The sequence below is a fragment of the Pseudophryne corroboree genome, chromosome 6 (genome assembly GCF_028390025.1).
Source record: "Pseudophryne corroboree isolate aPseCor3 chromosome 6, aPseCor3.hap2, whole genome shotgun sequence".
NCBI classification, from domain to species: domain Eukaryota; kingdom Metazoa; phylum Chordata; class Amphibia; order Anura; family Myobatrachidae; genus Pseudophryne; species Pseudophryne corroboree.
In genome coordinates this window covers 576,988,048-577,014,273 of record NC_086449.1, presented here as the reverse complement: position 1 = coordinate 577,014,273, position 26,226 = coordinate 576,988,048, and the positions used below count along the sequence as shown (strand labels likewise).

General features: G+C 47.8%; 1 protein-coding gene across 9 annotated transcripts in view; it reads right to left on the bottom strand.

The window, feature by feature from the left end:
• Positions 1-26,226, bottom strand: part of BRD8 (bromodomain containing 8) — a 333,693-nt gene that overhangs the window by 152,920 nt on the left and 154,547 nt on the right. For 8 of the 9 annotated variants that reach the window (XM_063927892.1, XM_063927886.1, XM_063927887.1 and 5 more), the window contains one exon: positions 10,981-11,025. In XM_063927892.1, the coding sequence (XP_063783962.1) occupies positions 10,981-11,025 (45 nt within the window). Of the gene's footprint in view, positions 1-7,762; positions 10,235-10,980; positions 11,026-26,226 lie in introns of those variants that run through there. The other variant, XM_063927894.1, reaches the window with a different exon arrangement.

Sequence of the window (26,226 nt, the reverse complement as noted above, 5' to 3'; positions counted from 1 at the left end):
GCCCCTCCTCCAGACTCCAGTTATAGGAACTGTGCCCAGGGAGACGGACATTTAGAGGAAAAAGGATTTATTTTGATTTAAACTAAGGTGAGATACATACCAGCTCACACCTCAAACATGCCGTACAACATGGTATTCAACCCAACGCATGCAACGGCATGAATAATGACAGCAACAGGCTGACTATAACCGCAACACAACACGTGTGTAACCATAACCAATGACTGCAGATACAGTATGCACTGGGACGGGCGCCCAGCATCCTCTACGGACTAAGAGAAAAGGATTTACCGGTAGATATTAAAATCCTATTTTCTCCTTACGTCCTAGAGGATGCTGGGGACACTTCAAGAACCATGGGGTTTATACCAAAGCTCAAAAACGGGCGGGAGAGTGCGGCTGACGCTGCAGCACCGATTGACCAAACAAGAGGTCTTCCTTAGCCAGGGTATCAAACTTGTAAAACTTTGCAAAAGTGTTTGAACCCGACCAAGTAGCTGCTTGGCAAAGCGGTAATGCCGAGACCCCCCAGGAAGCCGCCCAGGACGAGCCCACCTTTCTGGTAGAATGGGCCTTCACCGATTTTGGTAACGGCAATCCAGCCGTAGAATGAGCTTGCCGAATCGTATTACAGATCCAGCGTGCAATAGTCTGCTTGGAATCAGGAGCCCCAATCTTGTTGGGATCATACAGGACAAACAGAGCTTCCGTTTTCCTAATCTGAGCCGTTCTGGCCACAAATTTTCAAAGCTCTGACCACATCTAGAGACTTCGATTCCTCAAAGGTGTCAGTAGCCACTGGCACCACAATAGGTTGGTTCATGTGAAACGATGACACCACTTGAGGCAGAAATTGCTGACGAGTTCTCAACTCCGCTCTATCTTCATGGAAGATAAAATAGGGGCTCTTGTGAGACAAAGCCGCCAATTCAGACACCCGCCTTGCAGAGGCCAAGGCCAACAGCATGATCACTTTCCAAGTGACAAATTTCAACTCTACCTTACGTAAAGGTTCAAACCACTGAGATTGCAGGAACCGCAACACCACGTTAAGATCCCATGGTGCCACCGGGGGCACAAAGGGAGGTTGGATGTGCAGTATGCCTTTCACGAAAGTCTGAACTTCCGGAAGGGAAGCCAATTCTTTTTGAAAGAAAATTGACAAGGCCGAAATTTGTACTTTAGTTGAGCCTAACTTTAGGCCTGCATCCACCCCTGCTTGCAGAAAATGGAGAAAACGGCCCAGCTGAAATTCTTCCGTAGGAGCCTTCTTGGATTCACACCAAGACACACATTTTCTCCAAATATGGTGATAATGTTTCGCCGTTACCTCTTTTCTAGCCTGAAGCAGTGTAGGAATTACTTCACCGGGAATACCCTTTCGGGCTAGGATCCTGCGCTCAACCTCCAAGCCGTCAAATGAAGCCGTGGTAAGTCTTGGTACAAGCACGGCCCCTGCTGTAACAGATCCTCTCGCAGAGGAAGAGGCCAGGGATCTCCTATGAGCAATTCCTAAAGATCTAGATACCAAGCCCTCCTTGGCCAGTGTGGAACAATGAGGATTGCCTGAACCCTTGTTCTTCTTATGATCTTTATCACTTTTGGAATGAGTGGTATTGGAGGGAACACATACACCGACTGAAACACCCACGGTGTCACTAGGGCGTCCACTGCTATTGCTTGAGGGTCCCTCGACCTGGAACAATACCTCGGAAGCTTCTTGTTGAGGCGAGACGCCATCATGTCTATTTGAGGAATTCCCCAACGACTTGTCACTTCTGCAAAGACCTCTCGATGAAGACCCCACTCTCCTGGATGGAGATCGTGTCTGCTGAGGAAGTCTGCTACCCAGTTGTCTACACCCGGAATGTAGACCGCTGCCAGAGCGCTTACATGCCTTTCCGCCCAGCGGAAAACTTTTGTGGCTTCTGCCATTGTCGCTCTGCTCTTCGTTCCGCCCTGGCGGTTTACGTACGCCACTGCTGTTATGTTGTCCGACTGAATCAAGACTGGCAGATCGCGAAGATGTTCCACTTGTAGAAGGCCATTGTAAATGGCCCTTAACTCCAGAATGTTTATGTGTAGACAAGCTTCCTGGCTTGACCATTTTCCCTGGAAATTTTCCCCCTGTGTGACTGCACCCCAGCCTCGGAGACTCGCATCCGTGGTCACCAGGATCCAGTCCTGGATCCCGAATCTGCGTCCCTCTAGGAGGTGAGAGCTGTGCAGCCACCACAGGAGTGAGATTCTAGTTTTGGAGGACAGGATTATCTGTCGGTGCATGTGCAGATGGAATCCGGACCATTTGTCCAACAGGTCCCACTGAAACACTCTGGCATGGAATCTGCCAAACTGAATGGCCTCCTAGGCTGTCACCATGTTCCCTAGCAACAGAGTGCATTGATTAATCGACACTCTTGCTGGCCTCAAACTGTTTGACCAGGTTCTGAATTTCCAGAGCCTTTTCCACTGGAAGAAAAACTCTCTGTAATTCCGTGTCCAGAATCATACACAAGAACGACAGTCTTGTCGTCGGAACCAACTGTGATTTTGGCAAGTTTAGGAGCCAACCATGTTGTTGCAGAATTGTCAGGGAGAGCGTCACGCTCTGCAGTAATTGTTCCTTGGACATCGCTTTTATCAGGAGATTGTCCAAGTACGGGATAATTGCGACTCCTGGCTTGCGCAGGAGAACCATCATTTCCGCCATAACTTTGTTGAAAACCCTCGGAGCCGTGGACAGACCAAAGGGCAACGTCTGAAATTGGTAATGACAATCCTGAACGGCAAACCTCAGGTAAGCCTGATGTGGAGGATATATGGGGACGTGTAAGTAGGCATCCTTTATGTCGACCGACACCATAAAATCCCCTTCCTCCAGACTGGAGATCACTGCTCGAAGAGACTTCATCTTGAATTTGAATTTTTTTAGATAGAAATTGAGGGATTTTAAGTTCAGAATAGGTCTGACCGAGCCGTCCGGCTTCGGGACCATGAACAGGCTTGAATAAAAGCTTTCTCCCTGTTGTGACGGGGGCACTGTGACAATGACTTGATTTTGACATAGTTTTTGTATAGCACCGCATACCACCTCCCTGTCCGAAAGAGAAACTGGTAAGGCTGATTTGAAAAATGGTCGAGGGGGCACGTCTTGAAATTCCAGCTTGTACCCTTGGGACACTATTTCTAATACCCATGGGTCTAGGGTCGAACGAACCCAGAAATGACTGAAGAGTCGGAGACGTGCCCCCACTGGTGCGGACTCCCACAGAGGAGTCCCAGCGTCATGCGGTGGATTTGGTAGAAGCCGGAGAGGACTTCTGCTCTTGGAAACCTGCCACAGCCGGTTAATTTTTTCCCTTTCCTCTTCCTCTAGAAGCAAGGAAGGAAGACCCTCGTCCTTTTTTTGTATTTATTGGGCCGAAAGGACTGCATCTGATAGTGGTGCATTTTCTTTTGTTGTGCAGGAACATAAGATAAAAAGGATGACTTACCCGCGGTAGCCGTAGATACCAAGTCAGCGAGGCCGTCACCAAACAAGACACCACCTTTATACGGCAGAGACTCCATAGCCTTCTTAGAGTCAGCATCAGCATTCCATTGATGAATCCACAATGCTCTCCTAGCTGAGACTGCCATAGCATTGGCTCTTGATCCCAAAAGGCCAATGTCCCTCGCAGCTTAACCAAACAAAAATAAGACAGCGCTGACTGAGATGAATTGTAAGAATAATTTACAGTATTATTTAATAATTATGCAATATAAAAACACATAAAGACATAAAATAAATATCTCACTGCACTGATGAATTTATAGTCACCATACATGGATTGTAATTCATTTGCTGCTTGATGGAATGTCCCTGTAGGATCCGCACATTCAAATGTCCCTTATCCTGGGGTTGTAGCACAGTCCCCGGGCCGAAATTTTGTATAAAAGACAACGCTGGAGGAATAGCTGTCCCAGTGGTTTGGCAGTACAACGGGGAAGTCCTCACCAGTAATGCGTAGTAGTCTTGAAGTTCGGTCCTTGTTAGTGGATTTGGGTGTAAATAGCGCTATTTTTCAGAGTCCTTAAGGTAGGCTGCAGCATCCCGGATATGACCCAGAGTCAAAAGAATGTTATATCCCTATCCAGGGTATCAAACTCAGATGACAAGTTATCTGCCCACTTTTCTATAGCGCTACTCACCCACGCTGTAGCATACCCGTAGTGACAAATAGATTTCAGTGTATTTCCCTGCTTACGATCCGCAGGTTCTTTTAGTGCTGCCGTGTCAGGAGACGGAAGCGCCACCTTTTTGGACAGCCGTGACAGAGCTTTGTCCACAGTGGGGGGTGACTCCCACTTTTCCCTATCCCCAGAGGGGAACTGATATGCCACCGGAATTCTCTTGGGAATCTGAAACTTCTTGTCAGGATTTTCCCAAACCTTTTCAAAAAGAGCGCTCAGTTCATGAGAGGGAGGAAACGTTACCTAAGGTTTCATTCCTTTAAACATACAGACCCTTGTATCAGGGACAGTAGGGTCCTCCGTGATATGTAACACGTCTTTTATCGCCACAGTCATGTACTGAATGCTTTTAGACAGTTTTGGATTTAATCTGGCATCACTATAGTCGACACTGGAGTCCGAGTCTGTGTCGGTATCTGTATCTGCTATCTGGGTAAAAGAACGCTTTTGTGACCCCGAGGGGGTCTGAACTTGTGACAACACATCCTCCACGGATTTCTTCCACGCCTGGGTCTGAGACTCAGACTTATCCAATCTCTTATTTATTAGAGCCACATTCGCATTCAAAGCACTCAAAACATTTACCTAATCAGGCGTCGGCAGTGCCGACAGGGTCACTCCCACAGTCGTTTCTTTCCCTAATCCAGTCTCCTCCTGGGAAGAGCACTCAGCCTCAGACATGCCGACACACGACTACCGACACCACAAACACACTGGGCATATAGGGGACAGACCCACAGTAAAGCCTGTCAGAGAAACACAGAGGGAGTTCGCCAGCTCACAACCCAGTGCCTATCCCGGTACTGAAACGTTTTATACAATGCCTCAGACATGTTAGCACTTTTATTATTAAAACAGCACCAAATTAACTGTGCCCCCCCCCCTCCCCGTTTTGCACCGTTACTTGTACAGCAGTGTAGGACAACAGGACCAGCGTCTCTGCAGCTCGGTGAGGGCTAAGCCACACCTCCTTAATGGCGCGCTTTAGCCCCGCTGTTTTTCAAATATTTATACTGGCGGGGGATCAGATTCAGTGCCCAGGCACTATATATCACTTCTGCCAGTTACTTAAATGAGGATTTATGCTGCCCAGGACCCCCCCCCCCCCTGCACCCTGTAGTGCCGCTGTGTGTGTGGGAGCATGGCGCGCAGCGCGGCCGCTGTGCGGTACCTCAAAGCCGTCACTGAAGTCTTCTGATCTTCTTCTACTCACCCGTCTTCTGACTTCTGGCTCTGTAAGGGGGGTGACGGCGGGGGCTTCGGGAACGAGCATCTAGGCGTACCTAGCGATCAAACCCTCAGGAGCTAATGGTGTCCTGTAGCCTAAGAAGCAGAGCCTTGAAACTCACAGAAGTAGGTCTGCTTCTCTCCCCTCAGTCCCACGATGCAGGGAGCCTGTTGCCAGCAGGTCTCCCTGAAAATAATAAACCTAACGAAAGTCTTTTTTCAGAGAAACTCAGGAGAGCTCCTCAGTGTGCATCCAGTCTCACTGGGCACAGAATTTAACTGGAGTCTGGAGGAGGGGCATAGATAGCTATGCTCAGAAAATGGCGCCCAGCGTATCAGTCAGGGAGTGAGGGAGTGTGTGAGGCAGCTCCAGGGAGTGAAAATTTGCTCAGAAATGGCGCCCTGGGCCAGGGGAGGGGCTATAAATCAAGCGCCACCTCCCCTATGCTGGACTTCCACCCCGGGTACTGGGGGTCTTATTAAATGGGGTGTTTGTACACTCGACCTGTACTCAGATGCCCCGGTGGTCTAGTGGGGTCCCTGCTCGGTGACGGTGTCCACAACAGCGCTGCGACCCGTCTCCGAAGGTCACGGACGGAACACGATTTAAAGGCGGGTCCCGCCTGGGGAACCCTCTTACCTCCTCCCTGTAGCAGCGACGCGAACCAGGAATGCGTCTGCGACAGTGTGCCTAAGCCGGAGCCTCAACACCGCAAGTACCCGGGAACTGAGCCGCGTGAGTATGCGACACCGCTAGGTAGGTGATGGAGCTGCAGTGCTGAAGTGTCACCCTGACACCCCAGAGAAGAAATCTTCCTAGAAGCTTTTGAAGGGCTGCCCAGTGCAGCCCTCCTGTTAGGTTACCTGCTGCTGCAGGCACCAACTCGAAATTGAGCCCTCAGTGCCTGGAAGTGGAGTTAGAGAGGAGGCCCCATTGCATCATGGGACAGCCTATAGCTTTAACCAGTTTGTGCCACTGGATCAAGATCCACTCCATATAGCTCTAACCCATAAGCATTAATCCAGCGACTTGCTACAATTCAATGTCTAATTCACATTTGGAAAGCGTATATATTTTAGGAACACAAAAACCCAAGATTAATTCTATCACACTTTAGCACTGCAGAAGCATGCAGCCAACTACTGTGAAAACTCTTTATTGCCCAGACTCCTTAGCTCACCTTATACTCATGGTTCCCAGTGTCCCATATGACAGAAACATATGCAGCCAACTACTTTGGTAATTAGGAAAAGAGCCTAATCAGCTATCCTTAATGCTGTATAAACACTCACTTAAGGGGTTGTCTCCACATCATTCGCAATTTCTTTAGTGTCATGCAAATAAACATTCCTGAAACCATACACCTGTCCCATTACATCATGTTGATAACTATTACACCCATGGTTAGTGTTAAGTGAATGTCACTTTACCTGGTTCACAGGAAGGTCTATTATTATGGAACCTATGGGTGGAACATATGGGTAGTTTTCAGAGTTCAGTTGTATATCCCCAATGATCTTGTATGTACCTCTCACTCAGGAACCATACTGGTAGTAAGCAGGTGGCAGACTGCTTGTTTAAACAGACTAACACTGACTGCTTAGTATTTGGTTTCTTTGCAGACCATGGGCAACTTTCTTGACACCTTATACTTGCCTTCACCAGTAGTGCTAGAGGACCAAATACAAGATCCCCATGTTTTTGACAGCCATAAAAGGTCGTCTTCCAAACCATTGCTAAACAAATAACATCACCCGAAAAAGGTAGACACTCCGGAGTTTGTTTTAGACTATGCGTCCACCACCCAAGTCCTGAGATCACTGAAGCAGATATTTAGATGCCTCTTGGATATGTTCAACAAAGAACACCAATTCAAACCTAGGCATCTTCTTCATGAGGAGAGTACTCTGACTCACACCCAATTTAGGATGCAACCAAATCGGAAATCTGACATTTAGAAGATCTAAAGTCTTGAAAAGAGGAGGAAATAATAACAAGGAATTTATCTGCCATTACACTCAAGCCAGGACACCACAGTTTTATAGCAGTCGATATCTATGAATAGTGAGAGCATATCTCTCTCATATATATATATATATATATATATATATATATATATATATATATATATTGAAAATGCATAAGACAATGATATATACATTTACAGTAAGTACATAAAAAGGACATTGTCCAGTTGTAGTATGGGCCATAAAAACCATGTAAAACAAGGGTATAAAAGAAAGAAAAAAAGTGCAATTGAATTCAGTATGTTTCCTTAACCAAAGAGTCACGCACCAAACATTTAAAATTAAGATATGAAACTTTATTATACACAATTAAAATATTTAAAAAAGCTTACTATAAATAAATCAATATATAAAATGCAGATTAAATCACATAACAATAAATCAGCAATGTGAGACTCACTACTTTGTTAAGAAACTAAAAAGATGGCCACACATACGGAGGTTCAGTTTTTCATTCAAATGTGGGTGGGTAAACTAGTCAATGACTGTAGAACAAATAGCATTTACAGGCTGACAATATTATTTGGAAAGATTTAAATAAGCATACGCATATTTGAGCAGTGTAAGTGGCAATTTCTGGTCAATGCTGGCCCAAAACAGTCTTGTGACGACCCCCAGAACAAATGAATGTTGATTTTCCTATGCACAAAGCACACCTAAATCCAATTTGAAGCCTACGAGTGACAGCATATTCATTATGCAAATAGGATAAACAGAGAGAGTTGACCGCACGCAGCTAAGTGGGGACAAGATGCCAGGAGCAAGGAGACTGGATCAGCTATATCTGCTGAAAGTGGCATGTTACAGTAATCCCCTTCTTACGGATGACCTCCTGGTATCTTCTTTCAATAGAAAGCATAGATGAAACGTTTTTATGGAAAGTGGGTCATGAATATCAGAAGCCCTGGCCCAGGATCTCTCTCCATGACAACTGACCTTCCAGTCAACTAAATAAAATTTTCACTGAGAAATCCAAAATTTCTTTAAACCTCATTACTGGAAGAGATATCTTGGGAGGCAAAAATATTATGAAATGGTTTGAGAAAAGATGCATAGAAAATAACAATACATAAGAGTGCATATTTAATTACAATAAGAAAATACATTGCAATAGGCTTATTGGAGTTATACCAGTATGCTATGTATAATAAAAGAAAATATAAAACTAAATGCAGTGGATTTTGATTTTAACATAATATATACCTGAAGTGGTACCTTTATTTCAAACTAATCAACATATACATAAAATACAAAAAGAAATATATTACAGTTGGTCATATGTTACAACCTTCACAAATAAATATTGATAAATGTAGTTTCCAATCCATATACTAAGAAAGTCCTTTTTAACTTGGCAAATAGATTTAAAATAATGGAAAGGTTTCAGTACCACAACATTACCTCATTTCATTCTAGTCTACACAAACCAACAAAGATGTCAAATTACATAAAATTTTAGTTTACGGCAAAACTGTAGCGTACATGAATGCTTTTGTTTTATTTATTTTTTTAACCAGTGTGGAGGTCAGCCCAGGTCAAACCACAGGCAACTTACAGTTAGATATGCATTCATTTAAACTCCAAGGATACGAGTTGATTACGTGCCTACCCAGGACACCGTCTTTGTACTAGACAGACAGCTTATAAATAAAACATTTACAACAATGTAATCTGTTTAGTAAAAGTTGCAGGAGGGCACATACGAGTGAATACATTTCTTGTAAGGTGCAAAACCACCTTCACAGATGCATGATCTTTTTTCCAGCTGTCTGTGTGATGAAAGTGGGTAACGACAAATGAGTGAAGAGACGATAGTGGTTTCTTACCGTGGGCAAAACATGAGACATTTTTAAAACCTAAATAAATCTGTTCACAAATGATCCTGTTATGTATAACTTAAAGGGCAATGGATGGCCAGCATCACTGCCATATGTACAGCTATAAGCCGGGAAGCTCAGCAGTTGCTAGGTGTGCCTAGTTTAAGACTGCGTCAAAAGAGAAGGGTGAGAACCCATCACATGAAGCTTTAGTCCAATTGCAGTACACTATTCTAAAAGTACAAACCTGCTACTGACAAAACCAAATATTGTGAATTGATGGTAGCGGCCATCCATTTAAATACAAATGGTGGTCAGAGATACAGTATACAGACAAAAAAAAGTGCCACTCAACTAAGATTTGCACGCTACGGTACATGAGAAGCTGTAATTTAATAGTGGAAGCAGATAATGAACAGTTCAATGTCCATTACTGACCTACCTCAAATGTATGTTGCCGATATAAGACCTAATTAAATGGCTAATTAAACGAACAAACATCCCCTTTCATAGGTTTGTGATACTTCCATCATGAATTTTTACAAAACGATTGACAAGCACAGTACGTACAAAACCATTGAATGCTACTTCCTACTGTTCTAATAAAGTCCAAGTAAAACTGAACTGTAACCTCCATTTACAAAGGCAGTATGTTCTAGCCATCTAAATGTACATATTTACAAGTCAAATAATACTGCTTGTGCTGCCACTTCATGGAGGGCAGGGCAAACAGAAATGTGCCAGCTACAGGACCCAGATACTGGGGGTTACAAACTAACTTGCAGAAAAGGACATTGCTCCATTATACACAATACAATCAATCATCACTACTATTACGTTGTGTACCACACAGTACACAGGCTGCCACCTCATTTTTTCATTTTCATATCTGCTTCAATTGCACAGCGACGGCCCCGGGTACCTCCATCCTGTGAAATAAAGGAAAAATCATAAAGGAAATGCAAATAGTGACAGAGTTATCTGTGAATGAATAATGGTTTCTGGCATAGCAGATACTAAGGAGGGGTTGGGTTCGTGTGACCATATCAACGTGGGGATCCCGAATGTTAGATGGCCAGCTGGGGCGGGGGGAGGCAAGCGCAACGAACCACGCAGCAGGCTCGGTGGCACGCTGCGCTCGCTACAGGTGCTATTCTCGCTCTATGGGTGTCGTGGGAATAGTTCCTGTTGGTCGGCATGCCGACCGGCGGGCTATTCAGCCTTCGGGATCCCGGCATCGGTATAACCGCATCCCCTAAGGAATTCACATGCCAGTACTATAGGAAAGGCTCACATACCTGAAATAATCTAAGATGGGAACTTCTGCCTTCTCATCCTAGTCCTGTCTTAACCCTGTCTGTGTTCACATTTCAAAGCTCTGAATACTTGTATTAACTGAAAACACAGCTACACTGGAATAAATACATCTGTAACACGCAGTGGATAATAAACTGTCACCTTTCTACATTGCCTTGATGGAGTAAGAGAATCCACAGGTACAATTTTAAAAACAGAACATAAATATCAGTTTGAAGGACAGAAGGGACACTAAGAAAGCATTACAGAGCAGACACAAAGCAGACTGTTACAACATTGATTACTTTCTCTAACAGCTCTAATCAAAGGATGGGAGGATCTCGTCTCCTCCAACATAATGCAGCTATTCAATACTTACAAAGAGAGAGAGAAGGAAGGCAGGAGAGCCCATGGGGACACTGTCCTGTTAAAGGACAAACACAAAAACAGGTCAGATTCCACGGAGACTCTCCAACACAAGACACAGAGAAGCTGGCAACACAAAAGCAGAAGAGGAGCCAGGACTTTGACAGAGCCCTTATGGGAAACACAAGACTGAAATATAAGTGCAGGTGGTTCATCCATGTATCAGTGTTTTTCCGTTAATGTTTTCTATTATTAGTGTTTTTTTATTTATTTATTTTCATTTTATTTTGATATATATATATATATATATATATATATATATATATATATATATATATATATATATATATGGGTTTTTGTTTTGGGTTTTTTTTTTTTTGGGGGGGGGGGGGATTTTAGTGTGTCCTAGCAAATTTTAGCAGTGCTGGCTTCTCTTGCTACTCACAACCTCAAAAAAGAACCATAATAAGAGACCCCTATTGTCAAAATTTACATTCTTGATTCTTACACCGATGTTTAATCACATTGCACTGTGGCTATTGTCCATGCAAACCGTTTCTTTCATCCAACAGGCAAGGTAAATTAATCAATGTGTTTTATTTCACACAATAGTTTCCATAAAGCACTCCTGACACATTACTGGATTTTCCATGGAAGATAAGGCAAATAATACTATAACATATACAGTATACACCCGCATGTTTTCCACAATAGAATTAATGGAATAAGAAATAATGCATTGGTTTTGCGATCCCCTCATCTATAATAGAATTCTTCATTATATGTAATAAGTAGACTCTATATAGGAAATTTGATCAGCAACCATTGCTTAAAACACATATACCCTCAGATGTATGGATGTCTAATCTTATATCATAATCTTCATAGTCATTTTAATTGTGGTCCACAGGAATCAGGACATGTACCTTCCCTGTACTGCATGGTCTTCTTGGCACTCATCAGTGAAATCTGACATGCTGTCACTGTACTGTGGAACTAAGAGGGCATACACACAGGACGACTTGCGCTGTGTGTTAAACAATCTAGGTTAGCACACATCGCTATACACACAGCGATCTGTGCTAACCAGTGTTCTTTATGCACATGCTAGACAATCTAATTAGATCTTGACTGCATGTACTAAAGATCTGAGCAGGCGATGGCGACACGCAGGACCGAGCATCGCCATTGCTATGGGGTGTACACACGGAGCAATCCGTGCTTAATGTCTAAGCAATCTAGACAGACCGCTCAGAAAACAAGCAACAATCGCCCAGAGTGTATTCCCCCTTGTAGGGGGTACAAATGTACATATTTTCCCCAGAGATGTGTGGCGAGCGATCTAGCACAGGTCGCTCAGCACACATCTCAGGATGCTCAGAACACACCACAATGTGTGCCGAGCAAAGGAAAAAAACAAAAAAACAAACAGCGGTGAAATGAGCGATCTGATTAGATTTGACCTGCATGCAGGCCAATCTAGAGTCAGCGACAGCGGGCTATACACACGGAGCGATGTGAGCTTAATTTCTATGCAATCTAGTCAGATTGCTTAGAATTTAAGAACACGTCTCTACGTGTGTACCCCCTCTTTAGTGTTACAAGTGAAGACAAGTTGTTTTATGGGATCCATCTCATTCTCAACACAGAACAGGTAATGTGCAAGGAATACGTGCTATTCTGCATTGTAAGAAATGAATTACAGAGCAAAAGGATGTTATAGGTGAGGGGTTAAGACAAGCGTATTACACAGAAATACGTTACAGTGGGTATGAATGTGTTCGAGGACAGAAGTGGGGGAATGTGCCTGTGTAAAAGGGAGGGATGCAGATTATAAAATATGCGTACAGAGGTCGGGTGAGGAAGTGATGTGTTTGAGAGGTGGGGTGGGACTGATACAGATGGGAGTGGAAGGAACCATTTTATAAGAGAGAATTATATCACATCCACATAAGATGTGATTTGGCCTGGTTGGAGCCACTACAGAAAGTCATTTCTTTATCTCTTCAAAAGCTTTTTACAATGCTGAGAAATATGGTATAACTAAGAGGAGGTTTTGCTCTACTTTCAGAAAATGTTATATATTTTACATTTTGTCAATGTGGCCCAAGAACTAGTGGATGGATGAAGAAGAAAAACTAACAAAAAAGCCAATCAGAATACTGCATTAAATCAAAATTGCAGTCAAAGCAATGAGAGTTTTAGGGTGGTTACACACTGGAATGATATCGGGATGATTTGCGTATTGGAAGAACAAATCGTCTACACCGTCTAGTGTGCATGCACAATCGTTCCATTGTTCATTACATTTGAAGGGAATTCGGCCCTACAATGGTGACAATAGGCCATCGTTCTGGTGTGCTCACACTGTTGCATGAATTCATCTCAGTGATCATCTTAAGCTCTGTATATTGGTTATAGCATTTCCTCATCATATGATGCTGCACTTAACGGACAATAACCCAGAACCTAAACACAGCCCATTAGCCTGGTGGAAGTCTTTAGTTTATAACTTGATTATAGGTGACATTTGACACTGAGCTTGACTATCCAATCACCAGGCTTTGTTCAGCATTATAAGTCATATAGACAGTTGGTTTCAAAGGCATGAACTTTGTTTGGCTAAATAGACTGAGAAATTCTTAAGAATTTTAGTAAAATGGGAGTGTTACAGTGGACAGCTGCAGTGTTCAAAACCGGTAAGAACTTTGATAGAAGGCCTGATTCTGACTTGGATGTAAAGCAAAAAAGGAGATTTATGGTAGACTTACCATTGTTAAATCTCTTTCTGCAAGGTACACTGGATTCCACATGGAATACATTGGGGTATAGAGTTGGATTTTGAACCGAGGCAGCAACAGGTTAAAGCTTTGACTGTTCCCAGGATGCACTGCACCGCCTCCTCTATAACCCCACCTCCGTGCACTGGAACTCAGTTTCGTTAACCAGTCCAATGCAGTAGCAGGTAAAAGACGGCAGATGTTAGTCACATAGAACCACATTCTCACGACAGGAGAAGGGACCAGCGGCTAATGCCCTACAAACACAAAGAAGCTAAGTGCGTCAGGGTGGGCGTCCTGTGGAATCCAGTGTACCTCGCAGAAACAGATTTAACTATGGTAAGTCTACCACAAATCTCCTTTTCTGCAGCGGGGTACACTGGGATTCCACAGGGGATGTCCTAAAGCCGTTCATCATGGGAGGGGACGCACCATAGCAGGCACAAGAACCCGGCGTCTAAAGGAAGCATCCTGGGAGGCGGAAGTATCAAAGGCATAGAACCTAATGAACGTGTTCACGGAGGACCATGTAGCCACCTTGCACAATTGTTCAGAGGACGCGCCACGGCAGTCCGCCCAAGAAGGTCCAACAGACAGAGTAGAATGGGCTTTGATAACAGCAGTAGCTGGAAGACCAGCCTGTGCATAAGCTGGTGCAATCACCATTCTAACCCATCTGGCCAAGGTTTGCTTATTCGCAGGCCAACCACTTGTGAAAACCAAAAAGTACAAAAAAAGGGTCTCTCACCCTCGGATAGAGGCAGTCCTCTCCACGTAGATATGGAGAGCCCGTAGCACATCCAAAGACCGTTCTTTGGAAGACAAACCAGAAGAAAGAAAAGACGGAACCACAATTTCTTAAGATGGAAAGAAGATACCACTTTAGGTAGATAACCGGGGCGAGTTCGAAGAACTGCCCAGTCACGGTGAAAAATCAAAAAGGGTGGACAACAGGATAAAGCGCCCAAGCCAGACACCCTCCTAGCAGAGGCAATAGCCAGCAGAAACACCTTAAGCATAAGGCATTTAAGGTCCACAGACTCGAGAGATTCAAATGGTGACTCTTCCAGGGCATTTAAGACAACAGACAGATCCCATGGAGCCACATAGGGAGGCTGAATCCGTAAAACACACTGAGTGAAAGTATGAACATAAAGAATAGATGCAATTTTTCTCTGAAACCACACCAACAAGGCAGATATATGAACCTTGAGGGAGGCCAGACGAAGGCCTAAATCTAGGCCTTGTTGCAAATAAGCCAAAAGCCTGGAAGTTGTGAACGAATAGGCATCATAATTCTTAGCAGCACACCATGTGAAGTAAGAGTTCCAGACCCTGTAATAAATCCGTGCAGAAGCCAGTTTGCTGGTCTTTAACACTGTTTGAATAACCGCCTCGGAGAATCCTTTGGCCCTCATGAGTGAAGCTTCAAGAGCCACGCCATCAAAGCCAGTCTGGCCAGGTCCGGATAGACACAAGGGCCCTGAACGAGGTGGTCTGGGCGTTGAGGAAGTAGAAGAGGACGCTCTATTGATAGACCTTGCAGGTCTGGGAACCAATGCCATCTGGGCCACGCTTGAGCGACTAGAAGTGGTATTCCTCTTTCTTGCTTGAACTTCCGTAGTACCCTGGGCAGGAGTGACACTGGAGGGAACACGTATGGCAGCCGAAAGTTCCATGGAAATGCCAGTACGTCCACAAACGCTGCTTGAGGATCCCTTGTCCTTGATCCGAAGACCGGAACCTTGTAATTGTGTCGAGACGCCATCAGGGCTACATCTGGTAGGCCCCACTTGTCCACTAGGAGTTTGAAGACTTCTGGATGAAGACTCCACTCTCTGGCGTGCATGCCCTGATGACTGAGGAAATCCGCTTCCCAGTTGAAGACTCCAGGAATGAACACTGCCGATATTGCTGGCAGATGGCGTTCCGCCCAACTGAGGATTTTTGATACTTCCAACATTGCCATGCAGCTTCGAGTGCTGCCTTGATGATGTACGCCCCCATGGTGGCGTTGTCTGATTGTACTTGAACAGGCCTGTTCAGTACCAGAGGCAGGGCAAGCGTCAACGCATTGAACACTTCCCGCAATTCCAGAATGTTTATCTGGAGGAGATATTCCTCCCTGGTCCACCGACCCTGGAGAGAGTGTTGCTCCAACACCACACTCCAACCCCGCAGACTGGTATCCATTGTCAGGAGAACCCAGCTGGAGATCCAGTAGGGACAGCCGCTGCTCAACTGTTGGTCCTGTAGCCACCAGCTTAGTGACAGATGAACCTCCGGAGTCAAGGAGATCATTGGAGACCTGATTCGATGAGGCAGGCCGTCCCATTTGGAAAGGTTTAACCTCTGCAGAGGGCGGGAATGAAATTGAGCTTACTCTACCTTGTCGAAAGCCGACACCATGAGAACTAGTACTTGGGTGAGAGAGGAAGTAACTGATCCTGTCCTGAAGCTTCAGGACTTTCTCTGGAGACAGGAACAATCTCTGTCTGTGTGTGTCTGGCAGTGCCCCCATGTGCACCATGCTCTGAGCAGGGACCAGCGAGGACTTTTGCCAGTTGATGAGCCACCTGGGGGCCTGTAGGAATTGGACCGTCAGTTCAAGATGAAGGAGGAGAACATCTTGGGAGTTCGCCAGGATCAGTAAGTCGTCCAGATACAACAGGATCCTGATTCCCTGACGGCGGAAAAGGGACGTCATCATGGCCATGACCTTGGTGAAGATCCAAGGGGCCGTGGCCAGTCCAAATGGCAGAGCCTGGAATTGATAATGGAGGTTGCCAATAGCAAACCGCAGATACTGTTGATGCAAGACAGGAACAGGTATATGCAGGTAAGCATCCTGTATGTCCAGGGATACCATATAGTCGCCAGGTTCCATGGCCAGTACAATAGAGCGCAGAGTTTCCATACGGAATTTGTTCAATGCTTTGAGGTTGAGTATAGGCTGAAAGGACCCATTTGGCTTTGCAACTAGAAACAGGGTCGAATAGTATCCCCTGCCTCTCTGGGACAGAAGTACCAGCACTACCACTCCTGTGCCCAGGAGGGATTGCACAACCAAGTGTAGAACTTGCGCTTTCAACGGATCTGAAGGGATAAATGTCGAGCAGAACTGGAGAGGGGGACGACTCTTGAAAGAGATTGCGTACCAGTGAGAGACAACTCCACGCACCCAGGCGTCTTAAGTGTTCTTTAACCAGACCTGGGCAAACTACAGAAGTCGGCCTCCCACCCAGGGGGAGGCCCGCCCCGTAATGCAGCAGGCTTGTCTAGTTTGGAAGCAGGCTGACGGGCGGCCCAGGATTGTTTAGATTTGGGCTTAGTGGATTTGGAAGTACGAGCCTGTCTCTGGTACACCTGACCCTTTGTCTTCCCTTGAGGTCGAAAGGAACAAAAAGTGGTACTCTTTGCCTTCGGTGCAGAAGGATTAGTACTTGGGAGAAAAGCAGTCTTAGCAGTCGCCAAGTCAGTCACAATCTTATTCAAATCCTCCCCAAACAGGAGGTCTCCCTTAAAAGGGAGCACCTCCAAGGTCTTTTTGGAATTTGGTCCACCTTCCAGGATCTCAATCACAGAATTCGGCGAGCCAGTATAGACGTAGTAGACGCCCTGGCTGCCATTACACCTGCCTCAGAGGCCGCCTCCTGAATATAGTGGGAGGCTGTGGTAATATAAGACAGATATTGTCTGGCAATGTCAGAAATATCCTGAGGCAGCTCATCCTTAATTGCCTGAACCCATGCTTCAATTCCTTTCGTGGCCCAGGAGGCTGCTATAGTGGGTCTATGTACAGCACCGGTAAGAGAGTAAATAGACTTCAGGCATCCCTCCACACGCTTATCTGTCGGTTTCTTCAGTGAGGTGACAGTGGTGACAAGCAGAGTAGATGACACCACAAGACGGGCGACATGAGAGTCCACCGGCGGTGGAGTTTCCCACTTGTTACTCAACTCCGCAGGGATAGGATAATGAGCTTGCATCTTTTTAGACAGGGAAATTTTTCTCCTGGAGATGACCAGGATTCCTGACGCATGTCAATTAAATGGTCAGAATGTGGCAAGACTACTTTAGTAACCTTCTGACGTTTGAACTTATCAGGTTTCTTAGACGCAGTAGTGGGATTGATCTCCATCATTTTGGAGAATGAGCTTAATAGCCCCCACTAGGTCAGGAACATCAACCTGGGTTGTAAATTTCTCATCAGAAGTGACTATATCAGTGTCTGACGGATCAGTATATTCCCCATCCTCATCAGAAGAATTATCCGAAATATTAGTGGATTCTGAGGAAGAAATGGCCCGCTTAGATGACCCCTCGAACCCAGAGGGGTGTGGGATCGACTTTTGTCTAACCAAAGATTGATTTAATTGTTGTAACTGGGTAGACAGTGTCCGCCCAGGGCGGATTAACTACAGGGACAATATGTGGCTGCAATGGCACAGGTGGTCCTACAGGGGGCGTAAGACGTGTCACAAGCATATTTAGCATACTTGAGAATGCTGCCCAAGGTGGTTCCTGATTGGCCAGAGGTGCTGCAGGCTGACTGGGAGATGTATGGCACCCAGTGCCTGAACCATCAGCTAATACTTCCCCCTCAAGTAAATCCTTGGTGCCAGCACTACATGATGCAGAAGCGTCCGCGGATTTCCTGCCCTGTGGCAGACATTATAGGAAATGTAGCCTTAGAGTGTAACAGAACAAAATAGCCAGACAAACACAATACCTACAAATAACCCCCTGATTTATGGGACAGTAAATACAGGGCACAAACAGAGGATTAAAGCGGTATGAGCTAACTGAAATACACAGTAACAAAAACCCAAACAATATATACTGTGTACCACTAAATTCCGATTCCACAGGGGACACTGGAGCGCAGTTACAATGGGGAAATAGCAGGCAGTAACTGGGAGCTGGCACTTTAAAACTCTAACACTGTGGCTAGCTCCTCTCCTACTATCTTCCCCCTCCAAGCCAGTCTACGTAAAACTGTGCCCGAGGAGAGCTGGAATACACAAACGTTAAAGTAAAGGAGGTAAACGCCGCCATGTAAACCAGGATAACACGAAACACAGCTGGAAACCTAACCAAACAAATGGTTAACCTGAACCAAACAAGCAGTCACATAGTGATCTGCAAACCGTTAAGCGAAAAAGGAGAAAACAGCGCTGGGTGGGCATCCAGTGTCCCCTGTGGAATCGGAGAAAGGGATTTATCGGTAAGTACCAAAATCCTGATTTCTCCATCATCCACTAGGGAACACTGGAGCGCAGTTACAATGGGGACGTCCCAGAGCTCCCAAGACGGGAGGGAGAGCGCTGAGAGTCCTGTAAAATCGCTCGGCCAAACTGCGATGCAGAGGCCACAAAAGTGTCAAACCTGTAAAATTTGACAAACGTATGTCGGCCCTACCAAGTAGCCGCCCGACAAAATAGTCATGGAGATCCCGCGGGCAGTCGCCCACGAAGGCTCTACAGAGCACGTAGCGTGCGCTGAAATTGAAGACTGAGGTTCCCGAGAAGCTGCCAAATAAGCCTTTCTGATGGTCAGCCGAATCCATCGGGACAAAGTCTGCTTAGAAAACCGGTCAACCACGGCGGGTAGCATCGTATAGAACATATAAAGAGTCCGACTTCCGAATGGCCAAAGACCTATCCACATAGGTCTTGAGCGCCCTGACGACGTCCAACGATCTCGAATCTGGAGAGTCCACTGAGAGGGCCGGAACCACAAGAGGCTGATTGATGTGAAATATCGGATACCACCTTAGGTAGAAAAAACATGCGAGTACGGAGCTCGACCCTATCCGCATGAAACACCAGGTAAGGAGGTAGACAAGGTGAGATATTTCATCTCCACCGATTCCAGAGGCTCAAACAACGAAGACTGCAGAAAAGAGAGGACCAGATTGAGGTCCCATGGTGCTGTCGGAGGGCGAAAGGGAGGCTGAATCCGTAGAAACTCCCTGAAAGAAAGTCTGAACTTCCGGCAGCAAGGCTAACTTTTGCTGTAAGAAAACCGAAAGAGCAGAGACCTGCTCCTTTAGTGAACCCAGTCTTAAGCCTGCCGAGAAACCCGCCTGCAAAAAACTGAGAAGGTGGGCCAAGCGAAAAACTGAAGAGAGAAAACTGTTGACGTTCACACCAGGCTACCTAAGCCCTCCAAATGCGGTAGTAGTGAGACGATGTGACTGACTTTCTAGCCTAAAGCATAGCAGGTATAACCGTACGAGGAATCCCCTTCCTTTTCAAGATGGCCTTCTCAACAGCCACGCCGTCAAACGTAGCCTGCGTAAGTCTGGATAAAGAAAAGGACCCTGTTGTAGTAGATTGTCCCGTAGTGGCAGGGGCCAAGGCTCGGCTACTGACAAGAGGTGTAGGGTGGAGTACCAAGCCCTGCGTGGCCAATCTGGAGCCACCAGGAGGACCAGAACGTTGTCTCTCGATGCGTTGCAGAACCCTAGGCAACAACGGGAAAGGACGAAAGAGGTAAACGAACTGGAAATTCCAAGGAGCCGTGAGGGCATCCACGCCCGCCGACGCTGGGTCCCTCGTTCGAGAGTAATACCGAGGCAGCTGATGGTTCAGGCGGGACACCATGAGGTCAATCTGTGGTTTTCCCTACCGGTGGACCAGCTGACAAAACATCTGGGGATGGAGTGACCACTCTCCCGGGTGCATGTCCTATTGGCTGAGGTAATCTGCTTCCCAATTGTCCACTACTGGAATGAATATCGCCGAGAAGGACAGAGCCTACTCCTCTGCTCAGAGAAGGATGTTGGTGACCTCCCTCCTTGACGGTTGATGTATGCTACCGTTGCGCCGTTGTCAGTCTGAATTCTGACCGCTCGACCACGCAGCAGGTGATGTGCCTGAAGTAGGGCGTTGTATACCGCCCGTAGTTCGAGAATGTTTATGGGGATAGAGGATTCGTGAATCGACCAGTGCCCCTGAAACTGATGTTAGAGGGTCACTGCCCCCCAACCTCGCAGACTTGCGTCCGTGGTGAGGAGAGTCCAATCCCAAACGCCGAACCGCCGTCCTTCCAACAGATGCGCCGACTGGAGCCACCAGAGAAGCGACAACCGTGCCTTTGGAGATAGCGTCACCCGCTGATGAAGGAACAGATGAGATCCTGACCACTCATGTAGAAGACACAGCTGGAACGGTCGAGAGTGGAAGCAATCGTACGAAAGAGCTTCGAACGCCGCTACCATCTTTCCCAGAAGGCGAATGCACAGATACACCGACACCAGACCGACCTTAACAGCATCTGCACAGACAGGATCTTGTCTGAGGAAGGAAAAACCTTCTGACAGACCGTGTCGGGAATCATCCCCAAAAACAGCAACCGTTATGAGGGGCATAAGTGAGACTTCGGGAAGTTCAGGATCCACCCCTGCCGAATCAGAAGCTCCTGCGTTATTCGGATATTCTGAAGTAACAGGTCTGCCGAGCGTGCCTTCATTAGCAGATCGTCCAGATAGGGAACAATCGTCACACCCTGCTTCAGAAGTAGGGCCATCATGACCGTGACCTTTGTGAACACTCTGGGAGCAGACGAGAGACCGAACGGAAGGGCCTGGAACTGGAAATGAGCGTCCTGTATAGCGAACCGGAGAAAAGCCTGATAAGGAGGCTAAAGGGGAACATGTAAGTATGCATCCTTGATGTCCAAGGACGCCAGAAACTCGTTCTGCTCCAACCCTGAAATATGGATCGCGATCCTTCAAGTTCAGGATTGGCCTGACTGAACCGTCCGGCTTCAGTACGAGAAACAGGCTTGAGTAATAGCCCTGTTTCCAATGATGAGAGGGAACAGGGATCAGCACCTTTGTGGATAGAAGCTTCTAGACCGCTGCCTGCAAGGCAACTCCTCTGTTGCCCTGAAGTCCCACAGACGAGCTCCCACCCTGTGGTCTCCCAGGTGGGAGGGAAGCCCGTCATGCGGTAGTAGCGGTGGAGGACTTAACCTCTGACTGGGTTGAGGCTGTGGAACCTCTGCCTCTACCCCTATGGCCACGGGAGGCGGAAAGGATCGAAAGGAGAGACCCCTATATGGCCTGCGAGGGGCTGGAGCAGCAGAAGGAATATAAGTCGACTTACCTCCAGTGGCCTGAGAAATCCAGGCATCCAGATCCTTACCGAACAGGACCTCTCCCGTAAAGGGCAACGCTTCTGCTGCCTTTTGGACTCCGTATCCGCCTGCCACTGTCGCAGCCAGAGAGCTCTGCGGACCAAAATTGCTAAAGTGGAAATCCTAGCTCCGAGAATACAGATGTCCTTGGAAGCCTCGCAAAGATAAAGGGCTGATTCACGGATGTGTTCCACCAATTGTATCAGTTGATCCGCCGGCAAATCATCATGAATTCCAGAGGACAATTGCTCCGCCCAAGCTTCCATCGCCTTGTTGACCCAACAACCTACCTGCGCCGGGCGATGTAATACCCCCGCCGCCGAGTAAATAGTCTTCAAGGTGGATTTCAACTTCCTATCCGACACTTCCTTCAGCGAAGTCGCTCCAGGAACCGGCTGAACAGTCTTCTTGGACAGATGAGACACCGAAGGATCCACAATCGGAGAGGTCTCATAACGCATCCTGCTATCTGCGGGAAAAGGATAGGAAGACAACATTTTCCTTGATACCTGAAACTTCGCGTCTGGATGTTTCCAGGCTGCCATTATGAGCGCATCTAGCTCCTCCGAAACTGGAAAGGTCACCGGCAAGCACTGGTTGGTGCCAAACCTTGAAGGGCGTAAGGCGTCCTGCTCCGTCTCCTCCACCTGTAATACTGAGCGAATAGCAGTAATAAGAGCCTCTATACTAGGGGTGGGCAACATGCGGCCCGCGGACCGATCCTGCCTGGCCCGCTGTGCCCCACCAGAGTGGAATAACAAGCGGCCCGACAGGCTGAGCCGCTTGTCATTGCACTGCTCTCAGACGCGGCGCCGCTGAGGGAATCCCGGTCACGTCACAGGGTCTGCTGACCGGGATTTCCTCTATCATGCGCTGGGCGGCATGGGGGGCGGCGCTGGGCGGGCACTGCAGTGGGGAGCACAAGCGGCGCACGCCCGTTCCCCTACTGTACGTACGGAAGCCGCGGGCAGACACAGCGTGGGGAACGCGCCGGCGATGTCACGTGATGCGGCGGTCTGGCAGCTGATTGGCTGCTGCGGCTGCCCTGTGCGTGTGATGGTAAAACGTCCCAAATACGTTGCGTTTCATCCTTTCTAGCACATAGGCTGCATGTCACTGCGCACACAGGGAAGGGGGGGGCTAGTGTCCCCAGTTGGCCTAGCTGCCAGTCAGTGTAGCACGCCTCCTGTGCTGTGTGCTGGGTAACTGTTCTCCTATAGCTGCTTATTTTGTAGCTTCTAGAGAACTGTGTTTATATTGTTTTCAGAATAAAGTTCACGTTCTGCTAAACATGGCACCTGGGTTATTCTGTGATGTGATTTGGCTTGAGATATTCGCTAATTTCGCATTTGTTTCCCATCAACCTAAATAGACTGTAATACGCTCCCTGCATCTGGCATCTGTGCGCCTTCAGTATCTTCCATCTGTAAGGCAATGCGTAGCGAAGTCGGATTTAGACATCATGGCGCCCTAAGCAAGATAACAGTATGGGGCCCCACTCCGTCAACTGCATACAATTTCATATACACACACACACACCGCCCCCCATAGCGGCATACACAAATACTGCCCCCATAAGCCCCTCACTAGCGACGGGACCTGGCATTGGCAAGTGCATATACACTTGCCAATGTCGGGAGCGACTTTGGCAGCATGGCTGTCGTTAACTATGTCACCTGTCAGACCTGCATGTTGGTCCAACGGGCAATGCCATGTATTTCCCACAGAAGTGCACATCGTACACGATATATAGTGCGTACACACTAGATTAGGGGTGGGCAACATGCGGCCCGCGGACCGATCCTGCCTGGCCCGCTGTGCCCCACCAGAGTGGAATGACAAGTGGCCCGACAGGCTGAGCCGCTTGTCATTGCACTGCTCTCAGACGCGGCGCCGCTGAGGAAATCCCGGTCACGTCACAGGGTCAGCTGACCGGGATTTCCTCTATCATGCGCTGGGCGGCACGGGGGGCAGCGCTGGGCGGGCACTGCAGTGGGGAGCACAAGCGGCGGCCAGTGGGGAGCACAAGCGGCGGCCAGTGGGGAGCACAAGCGGAGGCCAGTGGGGAGAAGAAACGTCGGCCAGTGGGAAGAAGAAGCAGCGGCCAGTGAGGAGAAGCGGCGGCAGCAGCAGCGCGGATCATCAGACAGCGGGGATCGTCTGCCACTGACAAACAGGTAAACCCCCTGTTCAGCCAGCCCCTGGATAAAGCTAAAGCTGCCATATAGGTTCAGGGGAGGGGAGTTAAAAACGGTTATATGGGTTTAGGGAGGAGGGGGGGGGGGGTAGGTAGGGACTGCTATATAGGTTTAGGTAAGGGTGGGGAAAAGGGGGTAGGGACTGCCATATAGGTTCAGGAGAGAGGGGAGGATAAACTGCTATATGGGTCCAGGGGAGAGGGGGGAGGGGGGGGGTAGAGGTTGCAGCATTACACAGGGTGCAGCATTACACAGGGTGCATGGCCGGTTCTGGGGCTTTGCGCGCCCCAGGCGGCAATGGGGGGCGTTGCTTCGTACAGGGGGCATGGTCATTTACACCCCCTGTACAGACTACTGTAGCGCTCTGAAATGTGCCCCCCGCTGCCCGCTGTGAAGCCCTTCGTGGAGAGGTCCTTTAATGTGCGGCGGGCGATGACGTCATCGCGCACCGCACAATAAAGGACCTCTCCACGAAGGGAAACTCTAGTTTCCCTTCACAGCGACCAGCGGCAGCGGGGGGCACATTTCAGAGCGCTACAGTAGTCTGTACAGGGGGCGTAAATGACCATGCCCCCTGTACGAAGCCACGCCCCCCATTGCCGATATTTTGTGTGCGGCCCTCGAATATTCGCTGGAAGTGTTAAGCGGCCCCCCAGCTGAAATAATTGCCCACCCCTGCTCTATACCCTGAGCTACTGGTTCAGAGTCCTCGTACACCTGATCGTCATCAGTATTCTGTAAATCTACCACCGCCTCATCTAATAGAGGCATATCATCGTCAGATTCCTGCAACACAGAGGCTAGCAATCTCTTTTTAGAAGCCTGTGGGGGAGGACTAAAGGACGGGGCTTGGGAAGGGATTACAGCCCTAGAGAGCCCTTCAACTGATTTCGCCAGTGAAACAACCCATCACATAAAAGGAAATTATCAGACTGTCCCTGGGTGAATTTTACAGAACACTTGAGCCCGGCGGTACGGAGCGGGATCAAGCTCCGCCCCCCCTGTAATGGCGCCAGATTTAAAACTGCAGAGCGCTTCTGAGCATCCCTGCGCCGGCTCTGTGAGCCGCACTGAGCGGAAATCCATCTGCGGGGGAAGCGGGGGATCGGAGACCAGAGCGGGCAGCGGGGGGAGCGGCCAGCGGAATGTGAGCCGCTGTAAAGAAAAACTGAGAGCGGGGAGCTGATATGAGCCGCCGGAGACCAGAGTAGGCAGCGGGGGTAGTGGGAGGAGAAGAATGTGAGCGCTGTAAGGAAACTGAGCGCGGGGAGCTGATGTGAGCCGCCGGAGACTAGAGTTGGGTCAGAGTGTGTTCTGAACCCAGGTCTCCGGCAGCTGTGTACTCTGCTTAGTGATATGCAGCCTTAGCCCACTAGGCTACATGGATCACTTCTTCTGCCTCAGTCTTAGATATCGAAAGAAAATTACTCATCGCTGCTGCTGCTGTAGCTTGATGGAGTGGCCCGACATGTGCCGCGCGCAGCGGTGTCCGGCCACTATACTTACCGCTGCCGTGCTGCCGTAATCTTCTGCCGACGTAGCGGCACCGACATGCGCCGCACGCAGCGGTGTCCGTCCAGCTCCGGAGAGCCAGTGTCTCCTTCAGCCGGGGCCCATCCCGAGCCGCACGCAGCTGCGATGGGACCCCGCCAGCAGCTTCCCGCGGTGCAGACTGGCAGTGGCAGAGCTGCCAGTCTGTGAAGAAAGAAAAAGACAAAAAAAATTTAAAATGAAAAAAAATCTTCAGAGCAATCCCAAGAGTGACCAGCTCCCTTGGGCACAAAACAAAGACTGGCTTGGAGGGGGAACATAGTAGGGGAGGAGCTAGCCACGAGTTTTAGAGTGCCAGCTCCCAGTTACTGCCTACTATTTCCCCATTGTAACTGCGCTCCAGTGTCCCCTAGTGGATGAAGTAGAAATATTCAAGTAGCAGTACACTTGTTCTTAACAAACACTGTCTAAAATGACATATAGAATACTTAAGTGCCTGTAAATGCACAGTGCTGATAAGACAGGCGGCTTTACAGAGGAGACAGTGCCCTGCAGTCCTGGAGATCAGCCCAGCTACTTGTGTAAATATGGCGCCCAAATCTCTGTGAGGGAGTGACGGAGAGTGAAATGCAGCTCCAGGGCGGG